General features: G+C 47.4%; 1 protein-coding gene across 1 annotated transcript in view; it reads left to right on the forward strand.

Annotated features, from left to right (window-relative positions):
- Nucleotides 1-3,693: 3,693 nt before the first annotated feature.
- CRHR2 (corticotropin releasing hormone receptor 2) overlaps nt 3,694-23,164 on the forward strand; it is a 188,832-nt gene continuing 169,361 nt past the window's right edge. Inside the window, exons 1-2 of the mRNA XM_083186871.1 lie at nt 3,694-3,988; nt 4,080-4,199. Of these exons, the coding sequence (XP_083042997.1) occupies nt 3,874-3,988; nt 4,080-4,199 (235 nt within the window). The 5' untranslated portion in view covers nt 3,694-3,873. The remainder of the gene's footprint in view (nt 3,989-4,079; nt 4,200-23,164) is intronic.

Raw genomic sequence — 23,164 nt, forward strand, 5'->3', positions numbered from 1 at the left:
GTCACACACCACAGTATTGACACAGTGCAGTCACACACCACAGTATTGACACAGTGCAGTCACACACCACAGTAGTGACACAGTGCAGTCACACACACCACAGTAGTGACACAGTGCAGTCACACACCACAGTAGTGACACAGTGCAGTCACACACACCACAGTAGTGACACAGTGCAGTCACACACACCACAGTGGTGACACAGTGCAGTCACACACATCACAGTAGTGACACAGTGCAGTCACACACACCACAGTAGTGACACAGTGCAGTCACACACATTTTCCATAATGACAACATAACATTAATAACGTATTCATATGGCAGATTGTTATTCCGGCACTAAGGCTCAGACCCAGCATGCGTATCACACTGTGATGAATCCTGCAGGTATCACATGAACAACTCTTTGATATGTAATGGAATATGAAAACCATTCAATACAAGTAAAAAAGTATAAAGAGGTATAACTGGGTCACGATTACTAGTTCTCCATAAATGTAATTAATTTTATCAGGGTTCCTTTGTCGCCATATGCTGCCTTACGGGCGCGTTCACTTTCAATCAAATGGTTTCCACTAAATCTATTAGCAGCAAACACACACATTGTACAGCGGAGCTTGCTGGCTGCCAGCTTCAGTGTGGGAGATACAGCAATGCCCTCCTCCTACCGACCGTCCGCACACTACTACTTCTCCCAATTCTGTACCTTTCCTATAAGACGCATCACCGATTTCCTAATTCCTGTTCCTGTGGGACAGGTGACAATGCTGGGACTGATGATTACAATTAGCATTGTCTCTTCTTTCACTGAGTACATGTTATAGGATTATCGCTAAGTACTGGGAATAAAACTACTGGAAGCGGCCAAACTACATTACTGATTGCACTGATCAGTTTGCTGTGCGGTATTTGTACATCTGAGTGCGACGGAGACCGAATTTGTGCAAAAGGTCTCCCATGCAAGGCGATGGCGAGATGTACTATGCTTGAAAAGTGATCAAGTGGAGAGTGATAAACCACCAACCAACTGTCATTTTTCAAAAACAGCCTGCGGCATGGCAGTTGGGAGCTGATTGGTTGGTGGTTTATCACTCTCCATTTGATCACTCTTTAAGCTTAGTACACCCGACCCCATGTGTGGGGTTAGTGTCGCAGTTCCTGTGAGGTCACTCACAGCCATTTGGGAACTGATTCAGACCTAGTTGTAGTGTACCGATTAATTGCGTAACTGCAACTGCGGGGGTGGGGTGCCCAGCACAGGGAAAGGCTGCGGGTCCTCCACTCAATGGGGGAAATTTACTAAGATGTGTATTCTACTTCACATGCGATGTTGCTATGGGAAACCAATCAGATCCTTTCTACTATCTTCTAGAGGGTGCTAAACAAATACGAAGTAGATTCTGATTGGTTGCCCATAGCAACATCACATGTGAAGTAGAATACGCATCTTAGTAAATTTCCCCAAATGGGCCTTATTCTATTTCATGGGTCTTCAACCTGTGGCCCTCCAGATGTTATGGAACTACATGTCCCAGCATGCCCTGACAGTTTTGGCATTCTCTTATAGGAAAACATGTGATAATGCATGTTGGAACATGTAATTTTACAACATCTGGAGGGCCACAGGTTGAAACCCATGTTCTAGTTCATTCTTAGAGGCAAATTCCTTCTTAGCTGGACAAAACCTGTGCACCGCAGGTGGGGCAGATGTAACGTGCAGAGAGAATTCGATAATAAGGAGAATCTGATTGGTTGCTATGGGCAATGTCCCATTTTTCAATAAAACTCCCATCTTTACCCAAATTTACCCCAATGTGTGTGAGGTAAAAACCAGACCCGGACAAGACACCGGAATGCCGGACCGGACATCAAAGTATGAGTCCGGACATCAAAGAGCTTGTAGTGTCCGGTCCAGGGGGATAAAACCTCCCTGTATGCATGTAGCAAAAAAACGGAACAGTCCGGACCACACAGGGAGGCTGTAATCTCCCCTTCCCCATGTCCCTGGTGAAAGCTATCACAGGTATTCCCCCGGACAAGACATCCCCTGGCAGGGCCGGTGCTAGGGTGTCCGGCGCCCTCCTGCAAACCATACATTTTGCGCAATTTCACATTGCCATTGCAACAAGCTGCAGCTCGATTGTGGGAGCTTATGCAACATGCGATCCTATGGAGGATCTCGGGTGCATGTACATGTATGCATACACCATCTCAGTGCTGTGTCCGCAAAATGTTGCAGGCACTAAAGGTGCCCATACACGCTGCGAGAATCGCATACGTTATGGGCTAGATCGCATCGCACGGCATACATGCAAAGTGTGTGCGATGTGATCCTAAAGAATTACATAAAGTTTGTGCAGCATATACTTTTTGTATTGTGCGATGCCCGCAGGAGCACACATCGCATATTGCCACCTTTAGGCACATAACCCAGCCCATTATTTAAAAAGTGTCTAAATTATTCTTAAAAAATCTACAATTATTAAAAAATTTGTTATATTCATATTCACAGACAGCGCTACATGCCTTAGCGCAAGTGTCCGTGAGGAAGAGGGGGCAGGTCGCAGGAGGAGGACAGTGTGTGCGCGGTGCAGGGAGCTGCTCAGCCTCTCCATACTGTCGCCCGTTGTCAGACAGGCGCTGCGGGCGGTATGCAGGCTGTGTACACTCGCGGTGCAGGGAGCAGCTGGCGGCATGCAGGAGGCAGTGACAGTGAGGGCTGAGGCAGCTTTAGCAGAGCAGGGAGGGAGACAGCGCCTTTTCATCATGGCGCCTCCCTGCTTTGCAGGAGCTGCTGAGTGGGTAGCGCCGGCCCTGTCCCCTGGGCAGGAACCCCCCGGACCCATACCTCCCAACAGTCCCGGTTTTAGCAGGACAGTCCCGATTATCAGGGCTTGTCCCGCTGTCCCACCCGCTGCCGGCAGTGTCCCGCGGTGTGGGGGGGCTGTTGGGAGTCCCCCCTGTCGGCTGCTAAGCAGCAGGGGGGCTGGGGGCATGGCTAGAGGCTCACAAAGCCTCTGGGTCATGCCCTCATAACGGCAAAATGGGGGCGAATTTTTGGCGCGCCTGAGGCGCGCAACCTCTACGTCCCGCTTCCAGCTCCTTCAAAGTTGGGAGGTATGCGGACCGGACACTACAAGCTCCGGAATGCAGAGTTTGTTGCCTGGTCCGGCGGTCCGGGGTCTTGTCCGGATCCGTTTTTTACTTAGTCCCTCTTTATATTGGAGCTTACTTCCGAATTGCCAAAGTGCATAAACTCATGAAAACAACGGTAATACACAGTTACCTGCAAGCGGCTGGCTGGAGATTGAGCAAAGGGGGATGATGATTGGTTGGTACAGATTACGGATATTTAGCCTTCTCTGCCGTGCTAACTGCTTAGCTCAATACTAAAGTAAAGGGAGCTGGAAGGAAGTGCTAGCTATACAAATGTACAGTACATTTAGTAAATAAAGAGTTAAGTTGGAAATAATGTATCCTTTACGTATCATCATTTCTTTTCAGACTTTAAGAGGTTAAAAATGAAGCTCAGCAGCTACAAAACGTTCCGGCTTTACTTGGGGCTTTCTGCATCCTGCCTGCAGGCAGGAAGAGGTTAACCCCGTGAAGCCTGCTGTGCTGGTAACTTGCCTGCAACAATGTGTGGGCAGCACTGTTAGAGCTGTCAGGGCTATTGCCAGCACACACAAACAGATATACAGTATCTGAGCCACCCAGAGGCATCTAGAAGTGGCAGGACTCTGCCTCCCCTGTGATTGGCTGCCTGCTGAGTCCTATATACTACAGTGTGTATGGGAGAGTCCCCCAGCTGCCAGTCTCAGCATCTGCAGCTGTCAGGCAGGAGATCTCTGCGGCTCCCACGCCACGATCATGGACAGCACTATATTTGAAATCATCATAGACGAATTTGATGCCAACTGCAGCCTTTTGGATGCTTTTCAAGACACTTTCCTCAGCAGCAACCACTCTTTCCAGCCTTTCGATGGTAGGCAGCTGGGGGGAGACGTAGCAGATGTCTGTAAATGAATTGAATGTGGCTCTCTGAATTCATTCTCTCCTTTCTCTGTCACCTTAAGGTCCTCACTGCAGTGCCACCATCGATCAGATTGGCACCTGCTGGCCAAGGAGCGTCGCTGGGGAGCTTGTGGAGAGACCCTGCCCGGACTCCTTCAATGGGATCAAGTATAACACTACCAGTAAGTACAAACTTGGCGTGTTGTAGGGGGGCAGCCCTGGGTTTTACATGCTCTGTGAACTAGAGCAAAGTGTATGGGCGCTTCTACTGTGTATACAAGATCTGCATGACAAAAAGTTTGCACTGCAAAAAATATTTGGGGGAAATTCACTGAGAGGGGAGTTGCCATGGGCAACCAATTATCTATTATCTTCTAGAAGGTGTTGAATAAATAAGTAGAATATGATTGGTTGCCCATAGCAATTCCCATGTGAGAATAGAACTCCCATCTGCAAACACACCTCCAATATTACTGCTGTCACTGTCTATGGCAACGCATGGCATGTTTTAGTTCTGGGGAAGATAATACTTACGCCCTCCCCTATTAAAGTAAGTGAAGTTGGCTCTCATGCATGTAAAACATTTCCCCAGAGCTATATATATATATATAGAGCAATGGTGCCCATTACACTAGCAGGAAATCTCACGATCCCCCTGACAGTCGGGATAGGGGATATTAAAAGTGTGCAAAAATCCGGTTCCCCCGATCCTGGTGGCGTTCGTGGAATTGGGAATTTTTAACATGCGAAACGGCAGTGCCTGCGGGTCTGGGGATCGGAGGAGCGCCACCACTGGTGCATGGGCCCCTTTAGCATTATAACAATCCCATGCAACCCATTACTATGTAACTACAGTATGTACAGCACTGGGGAGTATGCTGGTGCTATATACAAATATATATATATATATATATATATATATATATATATATATACACACACAGAGATAATAATGCATGAAATGTGTAATAATGCAATAATTACATAACAAAGACCTAAGTCACCAGAATCCTGCTCAGATAAATCTTACCATCTGCAATGTGCTGCAATGTGTTCTATCCAACCAATCCAAATGTGTCTTTTCAAGCTGCTCTATATAATTATTGTGAGCTTTGTTTGTCCACAACTACAGTACCTCGATATTGCGCAGCGCACATCTGCTGCCCCGCTGTATATAACGCTGTCATCACATTGTATAGTACAGTAGTAGCAATTGCATCTAATGAACTTCTTTATTCCACCTACTGTGCTGCATTCCTGACTCTCCCAGCTGATAGAGCTGTTGGGAGATGTGATGCAGGTGCCCATAGGACTTCTGTGAGAACGCTTCCCTGTATAATGAGTCTTTGATGATGACAATTAGTGATATTTCTTACACGAGAGCCTGCTGGGAGAACGGAGCTTGTCTGGGATGAGGCTGTGCGCTGCCACGGCTGAGAGGGTTTAAAGAGACGCTGCCAGGCATAATCATAATCATTGTAATTTAATAAACAATACACTGATGCCCCAATTCAGCTCCGTAACCCAGACCGTATCTTCATTGGTTTTTGGAACATATCACAGAAGTGATCATTTACTTATATAGTGCCAGCATATTCCGTTGCATTTCATACTGAAATTAATATCGGAGGACTGCCAGCAAAATCTCTTGTAGTTAATAGTCCACAATAGCCTGATAATATTTTTTATATTTTAGAGAATGTCTACAGGGAGATTATAAACAACCCTTGTGCGACTTTGCTTTATTGGCAAAGCCTCCTGTGTCTTTTACTACATACGTTGATTCGTCTTTCACTCTCCAGCTTCTATCGTAGACAAATACTATATTAGATGGAATTGTTTATTACTGTTACTCGGGGTAACAGGGCAGTTCTGGGTAATGGGTGAGGACTGGAACCGGAACAGACCATGGAAGGCCAGATCGGACGGGGTCCATTCATCCAATTCTGCCATTCCAGAGCTTGTAGTGTCCTATCCTGGGGGTGCCTGTCCAGGGGTGTCCTATCTCATTGGGGTGCATGTGATGCCTGTCATCTGGGAGATGTGGTGCAGAGATTACAGCCTTCCTGTATATTCCGGGATGTAGTAAAAAAAAATGGAACGGTCTGGACCATATTCCCTGCATGGCTGTAATCTCTCCTTCCCTATCACCCCGGTTGACAGCTGGCACAGGCACCCCCTGAATTTGACACCCCTCCAGACAGAAATCCCCCAGACAAGATACTACAAGCTGTCTGGGGGACAGAAATCCCCCAGACGAGTTTAATGAACGGAACTTCTCCTGTCCGGCGTTCCGGAGTCTATTCCGTTTCTGGTTTTTATCTAGTCCCGCAGCCCCGTTCCACTCCCGGAATTGGTTAAATAAATAAATCCGGGGAGAAGCTATTGGGTGAAATTTGCTATGGGCAACCAATCAGAATCTACTTATTTATTTAGCACCCTCTAGAAGATAGTAGACAGGATCTGATTGGTTGCCCATAGCAACATCACATGTGAAGTAGAATACACATCTTAGTACATTTCCCCATTCGATCTTATTAGATGAACTGACTACAATTGGAAATAAGCGATTCTGCAATAAGGTTGCAATTGCCGCGCGCTTAGTAAACGTTTCGAGAGGGCACGAACAAGCCACTAAACGAATGACCTCTAAAAGTAAACGTTCAAGTGGATCCAGTATTTTGCTGATGTGCTGACAGCACACGTCACATTGTTTATGCTGGTTTACAGAAAACGCTATTGGAGTCTAATCTTAAATAAATACAGTAGCAGCTTTTATGCCCAGGAGTCAGAAACATTCTGAGCATATGATAAATTATACGTATTTTACAATCGCCATTTGCTTCTGTTCCAATAGGCAATCCTGTAATTCAGTATCTGTCTACGGGCCAGATGCACTAAGCTTCAAAAATGATAAAATGGAGAGTGATAAACAGCCAGCCAATCAGCTCCTACCTGCCATGTCTCGTGTTTGGAAAATGTCAGACAGGAGCTGATTGGCTGGCTGTTTATCACTCTCTATTTTATCACTTTTGAAGCTTAGTGCATCTGGCCCTATGACTGACAGGCAGTTATGTAGTAACCTGTAGAGGCCTTTTCAGCCCATCTGACCTGGGTCCATTGACTGCTGCAAATGACAGTAGCCCTTTCATTGTACATTTTGTTTTCCATCCGTATGTTTGGAATTGTCCTGTCATCATCACTGAAAGAAACCAGCCAATTAACCTCAATTCCTGTCTGCTATTAACTGACAGGGATCATTTGCTAAGCATGGGGGGGGGTTATCAACTTTATTTCTGGAGGGTGATACACTTGGTCCAACAAGTTCGCAAATTTTGAACATCGTCGGAAAAGTAGGGAGTCTCAAAGCAAAATACTCACTGACGGCGGCGATGACTTCTCATCCAATGATAATTTCTTAACACTGAGCAAGTTTACAAATCTGGAACCAGGAATAAATCACTTAACCTTGGGCCAGATGTATCAAGCTTCAAAAAGTGATAAAATGGAGAGTGATAAAAAGCCAGCCAATCAGCTCCTACCTGTCATGTTACAGGCTGGGTTTGAAAAATAACAGGTAGGAGCTGATTGGCTGGTTGTTTATCACTCTCCATTTTATCACTTTTGAAGTTTGATACATCTGGCTGTCAGAGTCAAAAATTGGAGAATGGGGTCAATTGGAAGCCCAATAATGGAAGTCAACAATGGTTCACTTCTGGCGACAGTTTGGCCTCAAGGAAGTGTGTGTGGGGGGGGGGGGATAGAATATTCCAGGAGTTACGTTACCAAAGGATTGTGGCGCTATTTCACAGAAATTTTCCACACTAATTAGTTTACCCTGGTACTATAGACTTGCTGTGTAGTATGGTAGTTTACTACCCTATCGGCATTACTAACCTGTGATGCCCACGTACTAATGCACAGAGCATAATTTCATGTATTCTGTAGAAACTGTCCCGAGAAGACGTGTATGGTTGGGTTCCTCGTGGCTGTGGGATGTAAGAGGATCTAGATCTCTCTATCTCCTGTCATATTATAACATGTATTATACAGTATGCTGCATAGAGATTTATCTAGTGCAGGGGTAGCCAACTCCAGTCCTCCAGAGCTACCAACAGTTAACGTTTTCCAGGTCTCCTCACAGAATCACAAGTGAAATAATTAGCTCCACCTGTGGATCAGTTATAATGTGTCCATGAGTAATGAATGCACTTGTGAGGTGAGCTGGAAAACGTGAACTGTTAGGAGCTCTCGAGGACTGGAGTTGGCTGCCACTGATCTAGGGTAATACAGTCTCCTCTTCTGCCTTACACTGCATGCAATTCCCTTCTTGTAGCATTCACAAGTCAGATGTTTCAGTGTATTGGCCAACTTCACAATTTATGGTAAACGAAATTAATTTGCGTCGGGAAACTTTGCTCTTTTGATTTATAAGTCGTGACAAATTCATTTTTTTCCCACTTCCTGTTGAAAGTTAGAGAAAATTATTAATTACAATAAAAGCTGCTGCTACTGCGTAACAGCATGTACACTTTAGTCGTCTTCCATCGTCAGCCGCTTTTAGCCTTGTACGCCCTCCTGCAGCTTTGGCTATGTGTTACTGTTGACCAGTGTGGATTGCTGAGCTGCCTTGGAGTGTTGTGCAATAACGATGTCACTTTGTGATGTTGGGAAACCAGGGTGTTGCTTAAGCTGGTTTCACATTGCAAAAACCTGTTTCAACCCGTTTTTGTAAAGGTGTCTTAAAACGGGTCAAAAGCCAGTTAAACCTCTTTCATATTGCATGTTGTAAAGGTATATTGCAGTTTCAATACCGTTTTTGTACCTCTCAGATTCAACCCGTTTCACCCATAGAAAGCCATACAATGTCATTTTAAATGTTTTTTTCCTGCTTGTGGGCGGGGATCATGCAGGGAGATAACCTATCACCCTTGTGTGGTTATCATTTGTAGCAAATACCGTTTCTGAGCTGTTCAGACTGCAGGGAAAACGGCTCAGAAACGTGTAGGATCCTGCTTTTAACACGTTTCAAAATACCGGTATTCTGTAACCGGTAAATTGACAATGGAGCTTTCACACTGCAGCTGTACCCGTTTTAAAATGGTAAAAAAACGGCAATATACCGTGTCAAAGCTGCAATGTGAAAGGGGCTTTAGTGACCCCTTTCAGTCTTGATCCAGCTCTGCAGATATGACCTGGGAGCGATCCGGTTTAGAATTTACATATTGTTATTCTTTCCTACTGTAGTTCAGCCATAAAAAACTACGTACCTCTATACAGCTACAAATCCTAGCCAGCACTGCAACAGAGGCATGCTGATACTTGTGGTCCACTACAGCAGGAGAACCACAAGCATCCATCAATGTGTTTTCATCCCTACTGTTCCGTTATAATATTCAGTCAGTGTGTAGAGTAGGACAGCAATTCATTTTAGCAAGCGATGTTTGAACCCAAGGAAACTGACTCTTATATGTCTTTAATATTTAACTGGTATCTCCTCCGATGAAAGGGACGATCATTATGACTGTACAAACCGCAACAGGAACGTTCCAATTGGCTGCTAACTTAATAACAGGTAGAGCGATTCGTCAGTGTTTCATTCACCAAAATGATCTTGTTCCAATTTGTCTCAGTAACTTACTTACTGCGATGTCTGTTGTATATTCGCTGGCATCACTGCTATTACCTGTACAGGATATCATAGATATGACTGCACAACTACAGTTCTATTTGTATTTTGCTTTGGTTACAAGACCACTGATAACTTTCTTAAAACTGCAGTAATATTAACCCAACGTTTACTGTATAAAATATATATATATAAATTATATCTTCATATAAACTGGACAGCAGTAAGATACATTGAGAACCATTTATCATACAGTATCTTTCATGATAATACAATTATAATTTTCACCCAATTTTAGTATTATTCTCTTGCCAGGACGCCCGCCCCAGCAAAGAGGTGCGGGCAGGGTGATAGCCGTAACTGTGGTATCTTCAGAAAGATGGTAAATTAGTGAGAACGCTGGTACTGTATTTCTGAGTTTTTGCTCTCTTCGTTGGATGCGGAAACTTCTATATGAATACATCACCGGAAAGATGGTGCCACTATTATCACCGGAAAGATGGTGTCATTATTATCACCGGAAATATAGTGCCATTAGATTAACCAGAAAGATGGTGCCACTGGTATCACCGGAAAGATGGTGTCATTAGTATCACCAGATAGATGGTGCCACTGGTATCACCGGAAAGATGGTGTCATTTGTATCACCAGATAGATGGTGCCACTGGTATCACCGGAAATATGGTGCAACTGGTATCACCAAAAAGATGGTGTCATTAGTATCACCAGAAAGATGGTGTCATTAGTATCACCAGAAAGATGGTGCCACCAGTATCACCGGAAAGATGGTGCCACTAGTATCACCGGAAAGAAGGTGTCATTAGTATCACCAGAAAGATGGTGCCACTTTTATCACCAGAAAGATGGTGTCATTAGTATCACCAGAAAGATGGTGCCACTAGTATCACCGGAAAGATGGTGCCACTTTTATCACCGGAAAGATGGTGCCACTTTTATCACCGGGAAGATGGTGCCACTAGTATCACCGGAAATATGGTGCCATGAGTATCACCAGAAAGATGGTGCCACTAGTATCACCGGAAAGATGGTGCCACGAGTATCACCAGAAAGATGGTGCCACTAGTATCACCAGAAAGTTAGTGCCACTAGTATTACCAAAAAGATGGTGCCACTAGTATCACTGGAAAGATGGTGTTACTAGAATCACCAGAAAGATGGTGCAACTAGTATAACCGGAAAGATGGTGCCACTAGTATCACCGGAAAGTTGGTGCCACTAGTATTACCAGAAAGATGGTGCCACTAGTATTACCGGAAAGATGGTGTTACTAGAATCACCAGAAAGAAGGTGCCACTAGTATAACCGGAAAGATGGTGCCACTAGTATCACCGGAAAGATGGTGCCACTATTATAACCGGAAAGATGGTGCCACTAGTATCACCAGAAAGATGGTGTCACTAGAATCACCAGAATGATGGTGCCACTAGTATCACTGGAAAGACGGTGCCACTTGTATTACCAGAAAGTTGGTGCCTCTAGCAGGGGACCGTTAACATGTTCAAATGACCTTTGATTGCACACACACCTTAACACTTACTCCTACAGTTTTCATCTGTGAAATAGGACATGTTTCAGTGCTTCCCCCTTTATAGGGAAATCAGAGTTTTTTGGGGACGGTCCAGACCATGCAAGAGTGTCTGAACCATTCGGGGAAAGGGCCTCGGCCACAAACATGGCCGGCCTGTGTGTGTGGCTTTGAAACTGGGCTGCGCTCGCACAATAGCGATATGCCCACAAAATATGGCAGGCACATTGCATGGTGGGACCCGGTGTGCTGTACCCACCGCAGCCGGCCCATTATTATCTAGCATGGGACCCCCAGAGCAGAGACACCTTTCTGTGGCTGGCGTCTTACTATACAGTATGTTTGCAAATGTACGTGGCTAATAACATGGCTATTATCATAGAAAGCATGTTCTCCATGTCGCCCCACAGATTCAAAAGTGAAATAATTAGCTCCATCTGTGGATATCTTAGAATGTGTCAGTGAGTAATGAATGCACCTGTGCGCCTGCCGGGTGACCTGGGAAATGAGGGCTCTGGTGTTCTGAGGGCCGAGTGAGAATCACCGGCCTATATTATAGTAGAATTATTTGCCATCCTGTGCCTAATGCAACCAGGGCCGGTGCAAACCCTGTCTGCGCCCCCAGGCAATCCTCCCCGTGTCCGGGGGGGGGGTTTGTGCGGGCAATACTGCGGCGGAATCTGGGGGGGGAGGGGAATGCTCACTGACTCACCTGCTCCCCGCTTTCTATGGTACCTCTCCTTGGTGGCTCAGTACCGCCCTCCAGTGGCCCTGAATGCAACAAATGAATTCAAGTCATATAAATGTAGCATGTTTAGAAATAACAGCTTTTTCCAATCAATAGGAACGGAGCTTATGGGAAAATGTTCTCTGTGTTTCATTAATTACCCCAGATTTATATGGGACCGTTAGCGCTCTGCACCACAATGTACCAGAGATCGCCGCATGTGGCTTCCCCACACTCTCATTACTTCTCCTAGAACAATCAGTACAGTAATGGCAGATCAAGGCCACGGGATGTAGGGTTCCTGCCTTGCTCTATATGGGAAATGTTCTTCATCGCCTCTCAAATTCCAGCAGGGGACACTCACCCTCCATCCTCCTAATTATCAGGAGTACGTGGCCCTCAAAAATCAAACTACAGCTTAGAAGGGCTTCTCTATCTCTCCACGGCAATTGTGTTTTCTTCCAATATAAATTTTTATTAAGAATTTTGTTCCGTTTTATACGGAAGGGGAGAGGGGTACAGAATAAAGGAGGGGGAGGGGGGAGGGTACAATCCAACATACATCAGTATATGCAATTACTAGTAAAGATGACAATACATACATGCATAATTTACATAAGTTACCTGGGGGAATAGATACAAATAATACAATACAAATAATTAGTTGGCAATAGATTTGAGGAAGCTAACTAGGTTTTGCTAATCATTAGGTCATGTCGAATATCAGTGTTGCCCCCTCTGGGGTGGCAACATAATCCCGCCAACTGGACCAAGACACTTGGGTAGAGGGTGTTTTGGATGGGGAGGTTAGGCCCATAGTCTCCATTTGGAAAGAATGGTGTAGTTTCCTGATAATTTTACTGAGAGGAGGGGGAGCGGGTTTTTTCCATTCTTGGGCTATTGCTGCCCGTGTAGCTATGAACAGATGGCCTAAGACGTAGCATTTGATCTGTGGGAGGGCCGGAGGGTAAAGATGTAACAGCGCCGGGAGGGGGGACACCTCAAGCGAGGCCCCTATGACTCTGGAGGCAAGTTTAAAAACTTCCCCCCATAGTTGTCTTATTTTCGGGCAGGCCCAGAAGATGTGATAGGTATCACCAGTCTTGCCGCAATTTCTCCAGCACATATCTGAAGTTGAGGGCCAGATTCTATGGAGTTTGGCAGGGGTGAAATATAGATCGTGTAGGAGTTTGAAATGCATTTCGAGATGGTTACTGCATTTAGATATTTTATGAGACGTAAGATAAATTCTTTCCCATTGGTGTTGGGTGAAGGAACATTCCAGGGCACCCTCCCATTTGGTTTGGGTAGTGGATTTATTCTCTAAGGTGTTAGCTTGGCTCTCTGAATACCAAAAGCTTATTGATCCTCTTGTGTTCCCAAGGGCCAATTTTGTTAGGATTTTAGGGGAGGGTAGTAGGACTGGTCCTGAGGATCTCACCACACTCTTTAGCCAGTGGACAATTCGGCTATACGTGAATAATTCTTTATCTGGTAGGGAAAAATGATCCTGAAGGGAGCTAAAGGGGGTTATGGAAACACCATCTATCAAAGCTGCGATGGAGTCAATGCCGCGTGTTATCCAGGTAGAGAGGTTCATATTAGGTAATAATTTTGATAAAGCATGAACAGATAGGTTGCGAGAGGGGAGAGAGACCATTTTGGAGGATACAACTAATGTGTCCCATGCACATAGGGAGTCAGATATGGCCCGTGTAGCAGTGTGCGCTTGGGGTCTCTGTTGAGCAGGGGTCCAAAGTAGGTCTACTAGGGGTATTCGGGGAGACAGTTGGTTCTCCAAATCCACCCACTGTTTTTTACCTTTAGGTAAGGACCAGTCGTTTATTTGGGCCACTAGGCATGCAAGTTGGTATTTCTTTAAGTCTGGTACCTCGAGGCCTCCGTGTTTACGTAGTTTCGTCAGTTTCTTATATGCTATGCGTGGGGGTTTTTTCTTCCAAATATATTTCAGGATTATTGAGTGGATTTGGTTAATGATTTTCTGTGGGACTAAGTAAGGGATTGCTCGAAAGAGGTACATCAATCTCGGTAGTATTGACATTTTAAAAGCTGCGATTCGCCCCAGCCAGGATATTTCCAGGCTAAACCAATCCTTCAATAATGCATCTATTTGGGAGATCAGGGGGTTGAAGTTGATTTCAGAGACTGTGGCTAAGGAGTTGGGGATGTTAACTCCAAGGTAAACTATATAGTCTCTCTTCCAGTTGTATTTGTAACGCTGTTTGAACATGGAGATTTTCTCTGCGCTCATGTTAAACGGCAAAGCTTCTGTCTTTGTCGTGTTAAGTTTATAAAAGGATGCTGCGCTAAAACGGTCAAGTATCTCATGAAGGGCTGGAAGGGAGGTGTCAGGCTTTGTTGCTAAGAGAAGAATATCATCGGCAAACATGCTGATCTTATGGAGGGACGTACCAACTCTAATTCCCGGGAAGGCTAGGGATTGTCGTATTGCCATTGCTAGAGGTTCTATAGCCAATACATACATGATAGGAGATAAGGGGCAGCCCTGTCTAGTCCCGTTGGAGATTTTAAAGGGGGTTGATGTGAAGCTGTTACTGAACACTACTGCATTGGGGGAACTATATAGGGCTAAAATGGAAGAGAGGATCGGCCCCCTGAGGCCAAATCTTGTCAAGGTGTCAGTAAGAAAGCCCCAGTGTAGCCTGTCGAAGGCCTTTTCTGCATCTAAAGACAGGAAAATGGCTTCCTCTCCCGTCTGAGAAATATAATCTGCAAGGTCAAATACCCTTCTGGTATTATCAGTTGCTTGGCGCCCTTGTACAAACCCAACTTGATCTGGGTGGACTAGATTGGGGATGAGGGGGGCTAACCTATTAGCGATTAATTTTGAAAAAAGTTTGAGATCAGTGTTAAGGAGGGCTATGGGCCTATAGTTTTGGCAAAGTGAGGGGTCCTTTCCTTGTTTGTGGATCGTGATGATGCGGGCTTGTAGCATCTCATCCGGGAGCGAGCCAGTTTCAGTCGCATAGTTGAACAAGGAGGATAGGGAGGGGGCAAGCTCATTGTTAAATTTTTTGTAAAATGCATTGGTGAAGCCATCTGGTCCAGGAGCTTTTGCTCGGGGAAGGGATTTTATTACCTGTAGGATTTCTTCCTCTGACCACTTTGCATTAAGTGCGTCTAGATCCTCAGTAGGCACTTTGGGGAAAGGTAATGCTTCCAGGAAGGAGGTGATTAAGTCGGGAGTAGGTTGGGGGGTGTTAGGGTCCGAATGGAGGTTGTACAGGTTTTTGTAAAATTTTGCAAAAGCTGCCGCTATATCAGGGGGGTTTAATAGCCTTTTCCCGTCTTGCGTTTTAATAAGTTTGATTCTATTCCTAGCTTGGCGAAGCCTGAGTTTGCGGGCTAGGAATTTGCCTGCTTTGTTACCTAGGGAATAAAATTTCTGTTGGAGTTTTGAATATGCATATTTTTGTCGGTCTAGGAAAAGTTTTTGTAGTTGGTTCCGAATGGATACTATCTCTCGTTTCAGGGCACGGGAGGGGGCGGATCTATTTAGAGACTCTGCTTGGAGTAGTTTCAGTTCCAGATCCTCCTGTATAGCTAAGCGTTGCTTCTTCAGTCTGGCTCCTGTTTGGATAATAACACCCCTTAGAACTGCTTTCAGGGCGCACCAGTGGGTAGGGATTGATGTATCAGTTGGGGAGTTAAATTCTAAATATGAAGAGATCGTATTTGATATAGCCGCTGAGGCTTCGGGGGAGTCTAGGATATGATCTGGGAGTCTCCAAATCTTGGGGAAGTCGTGAGCTTGGGTAGAGCGCCATGTCCAGGTCACTGCTGCATGGTCCGACCATGACATGGGCACAATAGTTGATTTGAAAGTGTGTTGTAACGACCATTTATCCGCTAATATTAAGTCAATACGTGAATATGAGTTGTGTACGTGTGAGAAAAACGTATAATCTCTAACTGAAGGTGAGTGGGTGCGCCATACATCATATAAATCAAATTCTGTTAGTAAACGACTTAGAGGGGGGGATGTGTGGGAGTTCGAGGGTGGCCTGGGCTGGGCATAAGATTTGTCCAGTTTCTCATCTAGAAACAAGTTAAAGTCACCCATAATAACTACTCTTCCTTTCTGGACCTGGTGTATCGTCTCCAGGAGTTTGCGTAGGAATGGCATTTGATTAGTGTTTGGAGCATAGAGGGAGGCTAGGGTGATATCGATGTCGTCTAATTTCCCCACCAAAATCAGATATCTCCCATCTTTATCTGAGTGTTGAGAGATTACCTCGAACTGGACCGAACTATGGAATAGTATCGCTACTCCATTTCTCTTTGCAGGGCCATTCGAAAAGTAGCCTACAGGATATCTGGAATCATGAAACTTAGGGGGGGCAGAGGCTAGAAAATGTGTTTCCTGGAGGGCGACCACTTTGGCGCGTTCCATGTGGAATGTTTCCAGGGCTTGGCGTCTTTTATTAGGGGAATTTAAGCCATTGACGTTCAACGAGAGAAACTTAACCATTGGGAAGTAGAAACCAGGTTGGTTTTGGCTTTATAATACTTAAGTTGATGTTGGACTGTGGGGGGGACAAGAAGTGGGTAGAAAAGGGGGAAACAGAAAAGGCCCTGCAATCAGGGCCACAGTGTTTGTCACACGAAAAGGGTTGTGACAAAACCATAACCATAGGGGGGTGGTCCCCAATGGGTCTCACACATATTTATAACTATAACTTTTTTTTTTTATTATTATTATTTTTTTTTTATTATTTTTTTTTTTTTGGGCTGAGCTATTAGCGTTGACATACAGCAGGGTGTAATGGCTATACTCTGACCATCAACATAGAACATGGTATTATAACAAAACTGTAACCGTAAAATTCTATCTCTACTGGTCCTAAAGAAAAAAAAAAAAAGCCAACAAAAACCAAACAGAGTAAGCTTAGGCACGTTTACAGTAGAGAAAGCAGTTATTCTACAAAAAGGGTAACTACCGTCCCAGGCACAGGGCAAGGTCCGCACCAATGGGAGGGCAGTCTACTGGTATATAACCACCAGAAAGGGAACTAATGCTGAGTAATACTAAGTAATACTGAGGAAGAGTGTCATACAACCTAACCGAGGTCTTGCAGTCATGTTGGCGGTGCTGGAGCTGGAATCGTAGATTTGGGTTGTAGAACCTGAATGTCCCATTCTTCAAGTAGTTTCACTCCCGATTCAAAGGATGAGATTATATACGATGAAGACTCATGTCGGACGATTAACTTGACCGGGAATCCCCATCTGTATTGAATTTCGTTATCTCTTAGGGCAGAGGTGATTGGGCGGAAGGAGCGTCTCTTTTCCAGAGTAAACTGGGAGAGGTCAGGATAAATCTGTAGACCTCCTAGCATATCAGAGGCTTCTGCGTTCCTGGCCGCCTTGAGGATCTCCTCCTTAATATGGAAAAAATGAACTCGAAGAAGGACATCTCTTGGGAATGACGATGTATAGCCGCTACGGGGTTTTGGTAGGCGGTGGACTCGGTCAATGATCAAGTCCTGTGTAGTCGCTGAGGGTAGTAGCTTCCGAAACAGATTGGAGACATAGTCTTTGAGTTCTGGTGGAGCCACTGAATCCGGGATACCTCTTATCTTGAGATTATTTCTCCTCGACCTGTCCTCTATGTCGGCAACCTTTTCCCGGAGGAATGACACTTCAGTTTGTAACTCCGCATGGGCAGAGAGAAGGTCATTGTGGGAGGATACAAACTCCTCCATTTTATCTTCCAGATGTTCCGTGCGGGAGGTGATGCCTACCAAGTCCGTCCGCAGGGACTGGATGGACGTGTCTAGGCCCGTGAGGATATCTGTTCGGAAAGCTGTGAACATTTTTAGCATCATATGGGTCGACAGGGGAGCTTGGGGGTCAATGTCCATTCCCAGGTCAGCCGGAGGTATGGGGGCCGGGGATAGTGAGAGGCTTGTGGGGGTGGCAGGGTTCGCTGGAGTGGACAAATTGGTTTTTCTCCCCTCATTTGAAGCTTTAGGGAAGTGTAGAGGGGTGGGTACTTTAGGAGTCTTGCTTCCTCGTCTTGACGGCATTGCTGCAGTGTATAGTGACCCGACAGGTAATACTGGGTAGATGGGTGCAGGAGCACGATACCCTACAGGTGGCGGTGTTGTAGAGGGAAATAGTGAGGTCCAGGGATACAGCCGAAGTTAGGAGCCCAGAAGAAGGGTGAGGTTGGTTATGGTGTGAGACCCATCAGGTGGGGTTACCGGTGGTCCATTGAGAGGGGTAGGCTTCACATCCTCACATCACCCTGCTTAAATAGTACCCGGCCAGCGGAGCAGTCTATTCAAACCCGATCAGTTATGTGTGGCGTGGGAGTCAGCAGCTGTACGTCTTGAGTGGGGTCTGGCAGGGAGTCCTCTGTTGGGGCACTGTGGGAGTAGTGAAGAGAGCTGGCAGGGTGGCCACTGCTTAGGGGTAGACTGCAGATGTGGGAGCCAAACAGCAGACTGATCCACTATAGGGCACAGGGCAGAGGTAGTAGGCAGCAGGAGTGGCAGTGGTTTGTCAGTTGGTGCCACTGGGGAGAGTTGGGCTGACTTTCACACTTTCTGTGTGTCTGTGCCTGCAGTGCTGTGTGTGCAGGCTGGATCAAAGATGGCCGCCGCCGGGGGTATGGTGCCTCTTGAGGCTCCCCACTGCCTCTCCTGGGGCTTTATGTGGTAGGTGTGGAGGGCAGGCAGGCTGTGGGGGTTGGGGGAGGGTTCCGCTCACCTTTCTGCCGGGTTCTGGCAGCCGCGGCAGTGCGCAAACGGGCGCGATGCGGTGCTGGAGCCCAAATCCCGGGTAGGCCCGGAAATCGAGGCCGCGGCTCCGGGTGGTTGTTAGGCCGCAACCCGCGAAACGGGATCTGGGCCGTCCCCGGCTCCGCCGGACACACCACCGTGGTCCAGGGGGTCCCCGGAGGCTGGGGGGGGCTGTGATGCCGCGCTGCCTGGGTGACAAGTGCCGGTTTTTAGAGGGGACAGCAGGAGCTCTGCTAGGATGCGTCTGGCTCCGTTCCCCGCTAGGCCACGCCCCCCGGCAATTGTGTTTTATTATGTTTCCCGATCGTTTGTTCCCACATTCCATAATGCACTGTTTATTATAGTTCTCCTGTGTTTTCCTTTTGTTTGACAATCACTTGATTTTGTAAGTATCTGTCATAAACATCTGCCTTCCACGTAACATGCAATGTGAACACAAGTAGGCTGTGCCATGGCTGCAAACATTAAATCTGGTGCTCTGATTGCGGGTGGAGGGGATAAATGCAGCCACAGTCTGGGACTGACTGTCCTGACCTAATGATGACATGATTTGACTCAAGATGACATCCCTGCCCAATGGTGTGCAATTTACAGACTGGGAATCGGTGCCGGATTACCAACAGGGCAGACATCCAGGGGCCCACACAAGTTCACCCCCCCCCCCTCTTCATACACACACACACACACACAGAAGGAACAAGAAGACTCAGGCAACACTAGTCATTTAGCATTTTGAAAGACACTGCAGGCAGGTGATAGTTTTTGAGATCACAGGATCGTGGAGGCACTGTGTGGTGTAATGTGACGAGGCAGTAGTGTGTGTTATAGCATTAACTGGGGGAACCATGGTGAGTAATATGAAATGGGGGAACTGGAGGCACTGCGCAGCATAAAGTGATCTGGAGGCACTGCATAGTTTAATTTGAACTGGCTGGGGAGAGGGGAGAAGGGGCGCTGCACAATATGAACTGGAGGCACTGCGCTGCAAAATGTGAACTGGGGCACTGTGCTGCATAATGTGAATTGGTGGCAGAGTGCTGGATAGTGTGAACTGGGGGCACTGTGCTGCATAAAGTCCAATTTTAGCACTGTGCTACATAATGTGAATTGTTGGTACTGTGTTGCTTAATGGGAACTGGAGGCACTGTGCTACATAATGTGAATTGTTGGTACTGTGTTGCTTAATGGAAACTGGAGGCAGTGTGTGATATTCCAAAATCACGTATAGGTGTAGGTGGTCGGTACCTGAGACTCCGGACTTTTCTTCTGACACTGCTCTGCTGGGTCTGGCTGACTTCACTCGCCTGCAGTTCGGAGGGTGGAGGGACAAAACTTCCCGGGGAAAACAATACCTCTAAACAACCCCACAAACCGGTCAATACACGTGGGGTCGGTGATCAGAATAATTTATTTAAGCTGCTACGGAAGACGGGATCACCGTTAGGGCAGAAAAGGTTTTTTTTATATAATAACAGTTCAACCGATAATCAATAACAGGTATACAACCTTTAATCTATCAAGTATTAAGTATCACGGTGGCAATATAAAATATCCTGCAATATAAATATTGTGCGCAATGGGGCCCGCTGTAATACCCGTAGGCCACAGGTCGCACAATATACAATTCTAACAATACCGCTGTTAACCTGTATACAGCAGGGAGTAAGGGTCACACAACGAAAGATTTGCAATTACACTTATAAAACGCTGTATGTTCACACAGTTAGTAGAAACACTAGAAAAGGGTCCATAAATCAAAAGAACATTGAGTCCCTGAGTATTGGCACTAAGCCAATGAATACAACTGTCGCAAAGATAGTCACTGGCTCAATGCGGCAGTAAACTGACAAACATCACCCAGTCCGGGGGTGTTAGGCTGCAAGGTGAAGGCAGGCTGTTCTGAATTGGCCCCAACTGAAAGGGCGCAGGTGATACAATGAGAGGCAGGAATTGCAGTGAGGTTAGGGGCATGCTCCCTTGGTGGCTCCTTGTGTGTCCCCTCTTATACAGTCCCCAATGGGGTTAATACTGATGTCAGCAATCCCTTTTTCAGGCCAAATGCTGGCGGGATGTCTGGCGCCAAAGGGGTAGTGGCGTTGGGGGATATCAGGCTGGCTGAGCGGCTGGCGGTATCTGGGGCACTGTGCTGGGGCTGATAACCTGGCTTAAACAGTACCTGGTGACCTGGTGCAGTTGCAGGCTCCTGCCCGTCACGAGCAGGGACTCGGCACGCTTCTCCGCTGATATCTCCGCAGGGTAGGATCCTCTTCACCGGGGGGCACTAGTGGGGGCGCTGCAGGCGCGGCGTTGCCCCACTCAGTGTCTCCGCCGGCTCTCCGGTCTCTGCTGCGGCGTGGCGTGCTGCCTCCGGGTCCTCTTCTCCTGCCTTCCGCACGGCGTTTCTCCTACCCGGCCGCGACGTCACTCTTCTGTACCCGGGTGTCAGCCGCCTCGCGATCTCTCTCCTCTGCTGCGGCAGCGCGCTTTCCCGGCTCCTGCTCTCACACGCTGTCCGGTCTCTCCTCACACGCCGTCCGTCACGTCCTTTCTCTGGGCGTTTCCGTCTTCTCTTCGCGCCACCAGCCTTCTCCTCCCCCCTTGGTTCCCGTTCCGTTTTCTCTGAGCCCGGATTGGTGGACGGGCAACCCTGTCCTCAAATGGCCGCCCGCCATCTTGGATGAGGGCACCGCTGCCCACCAATGTCAAAATCAACCATAACAAACAAAAACCCTTGGCTGGGTCCACAACGGGGCACCTCCAAGTTCTGGGGTGCCACATGCCTCCCTGCTAGAAAAATGCCAGTCCGCAGGCATTATGTCGGGGTTGGCAGTAGTCCAGTTTCAGTCTTTTGGTATAAAACAAAACATTTAAGGCCTGGGCCTTTCTGCATAACTAATACCCGTACATTCTGGTGAGGAGAGGTTAGGGAACAATTTGCAATATACAATAATACTGAAAGAAAGTGCTTTACATTCTATACCTCAAGGGTAAAATACCCTTGGTTGGGCGTTCCGACCTGCGTGGCTGTACCACCGGTGGACGGACCTCCGGGGAGTCGTGACCGGACACTGACGGGGGTCCCTCCGCCACAGGAGTGAGGGATACCCCCGGAAGGAAGGGTGCCGGGGCACTCATGAAGACTAACATATCAGTGGGGCTGTCCCAAGGCATGCCCCCCCAGGTCTCCTGCCCCTCCACCTCAGGCGAGACTCTCGATTCCGCTGGGACTTCGGCAGTGCAAAGCTTGAGCTGGTCCCTTGCCACCACGCTGATGGCTCCTCCAGGGGTCTTACGGATCTCGTAGGTGTATCGGTCACCCGCGGGCGTTCTGACGACTGTGTACGGTTCATTCTCCCACATGGCGTCGAGTTTACTTGAGCGGTGATTCCGTTTCTTCCATACGGAGTCTCCTACTTTCAGGGGTGCGGGTCGGTTGTTAGCGTTGTAGTCCCTGCCTTGCCGGCGTTGGGCACTTTCCATCCGCTGAGTAACGACTTCTCTAGCAGCGTCAATCCTCTGCCGGTGCTCACGGACCCAGTCGGTCTGGGGTCGGATTGGTGGGCCTTCTATCGGGGCCAGTTCCAGGTCTTGCGGCAGCTTGCCCTTGCGGCCGAACATTAAGTAGTACGGGGTGAAGCCGGTGGAACAGTGTTCGGCGTTATTGTAGAGGTACGCCAGTTCGGGAAGTAGGGTCGGCCACTTATTCCGATCTCCGGCTGACAGACTGCGGAGCATGCCGATGACGGTCTGGTTAGCCCGTTCGCAGAGCCCGTTCCCCTGGGGGTGGTAAGCCGTAGTCCGGATCTTTTGGCAGCCGTAGTAGGAGCATAGCTCGTGGAAGAGTTGGGACTCGAAGGCGGGCCCCTGATCCGTGAGAATGCAGTCGGGATAGCCATAGGGTCGTGCGAAATGCTTGAGGAATTGCTCCGCGGTGGTCTTGGCGGTGAGATCTCGGACCGGAACGACCACCAAGAATTTACTGTAGTGGTCGGTAATGGTCAAGGCATATTGATGGCCACTGGAGCTGGGTTCGAGCTTGACGTGGTCGAGAGCCACGATCTGTAGCGGGCGTTGGGTGGTGATGGAGTGCAAGGGGTCCCTCTGGGAAGCGTCAGGGGATCTCTTTAGGCTGCAGGGGACGCAGTCTCGGCACCATGTCTCCACGTCTTCCCGCATACCCACCCAGAAATATCGGGTGCGCAGTATGGCTTCGGTCTTCTGCACCCCAAAATGGCCAGACTTGTCGTGATACGCGGTCAGAAGCACGGGGGCCTGTCTTCTGGGGACAATTATTTGAACCACGGGGTGGTGCGTGCCGGGATCTACGCTGTCCCGAATCAGGATACCTTCTTCTTCCCGAAATCTGTCGCGGTGCCTCAACAGTTTCACAAGCTCAGGGTCAGCGTCTTTACGTTGGTGCCTGTCTAGCTGACGATGTTGGCGTAGTAGTACCAGGA

The sequence above is a fragment of the Crinia signifera genome, chromosome 5 (genome assembly GCF_055691185.1).
Source record: "Crinia signifera chromosome 5, ASM5569118v1, whole genome shotgun sequence".
Lineage (NCBI taxonomy): Eukaryota > Metazoa > Chordata > Amphibia > Anura > Myobatrachidae > Crinia > Crinia signifera.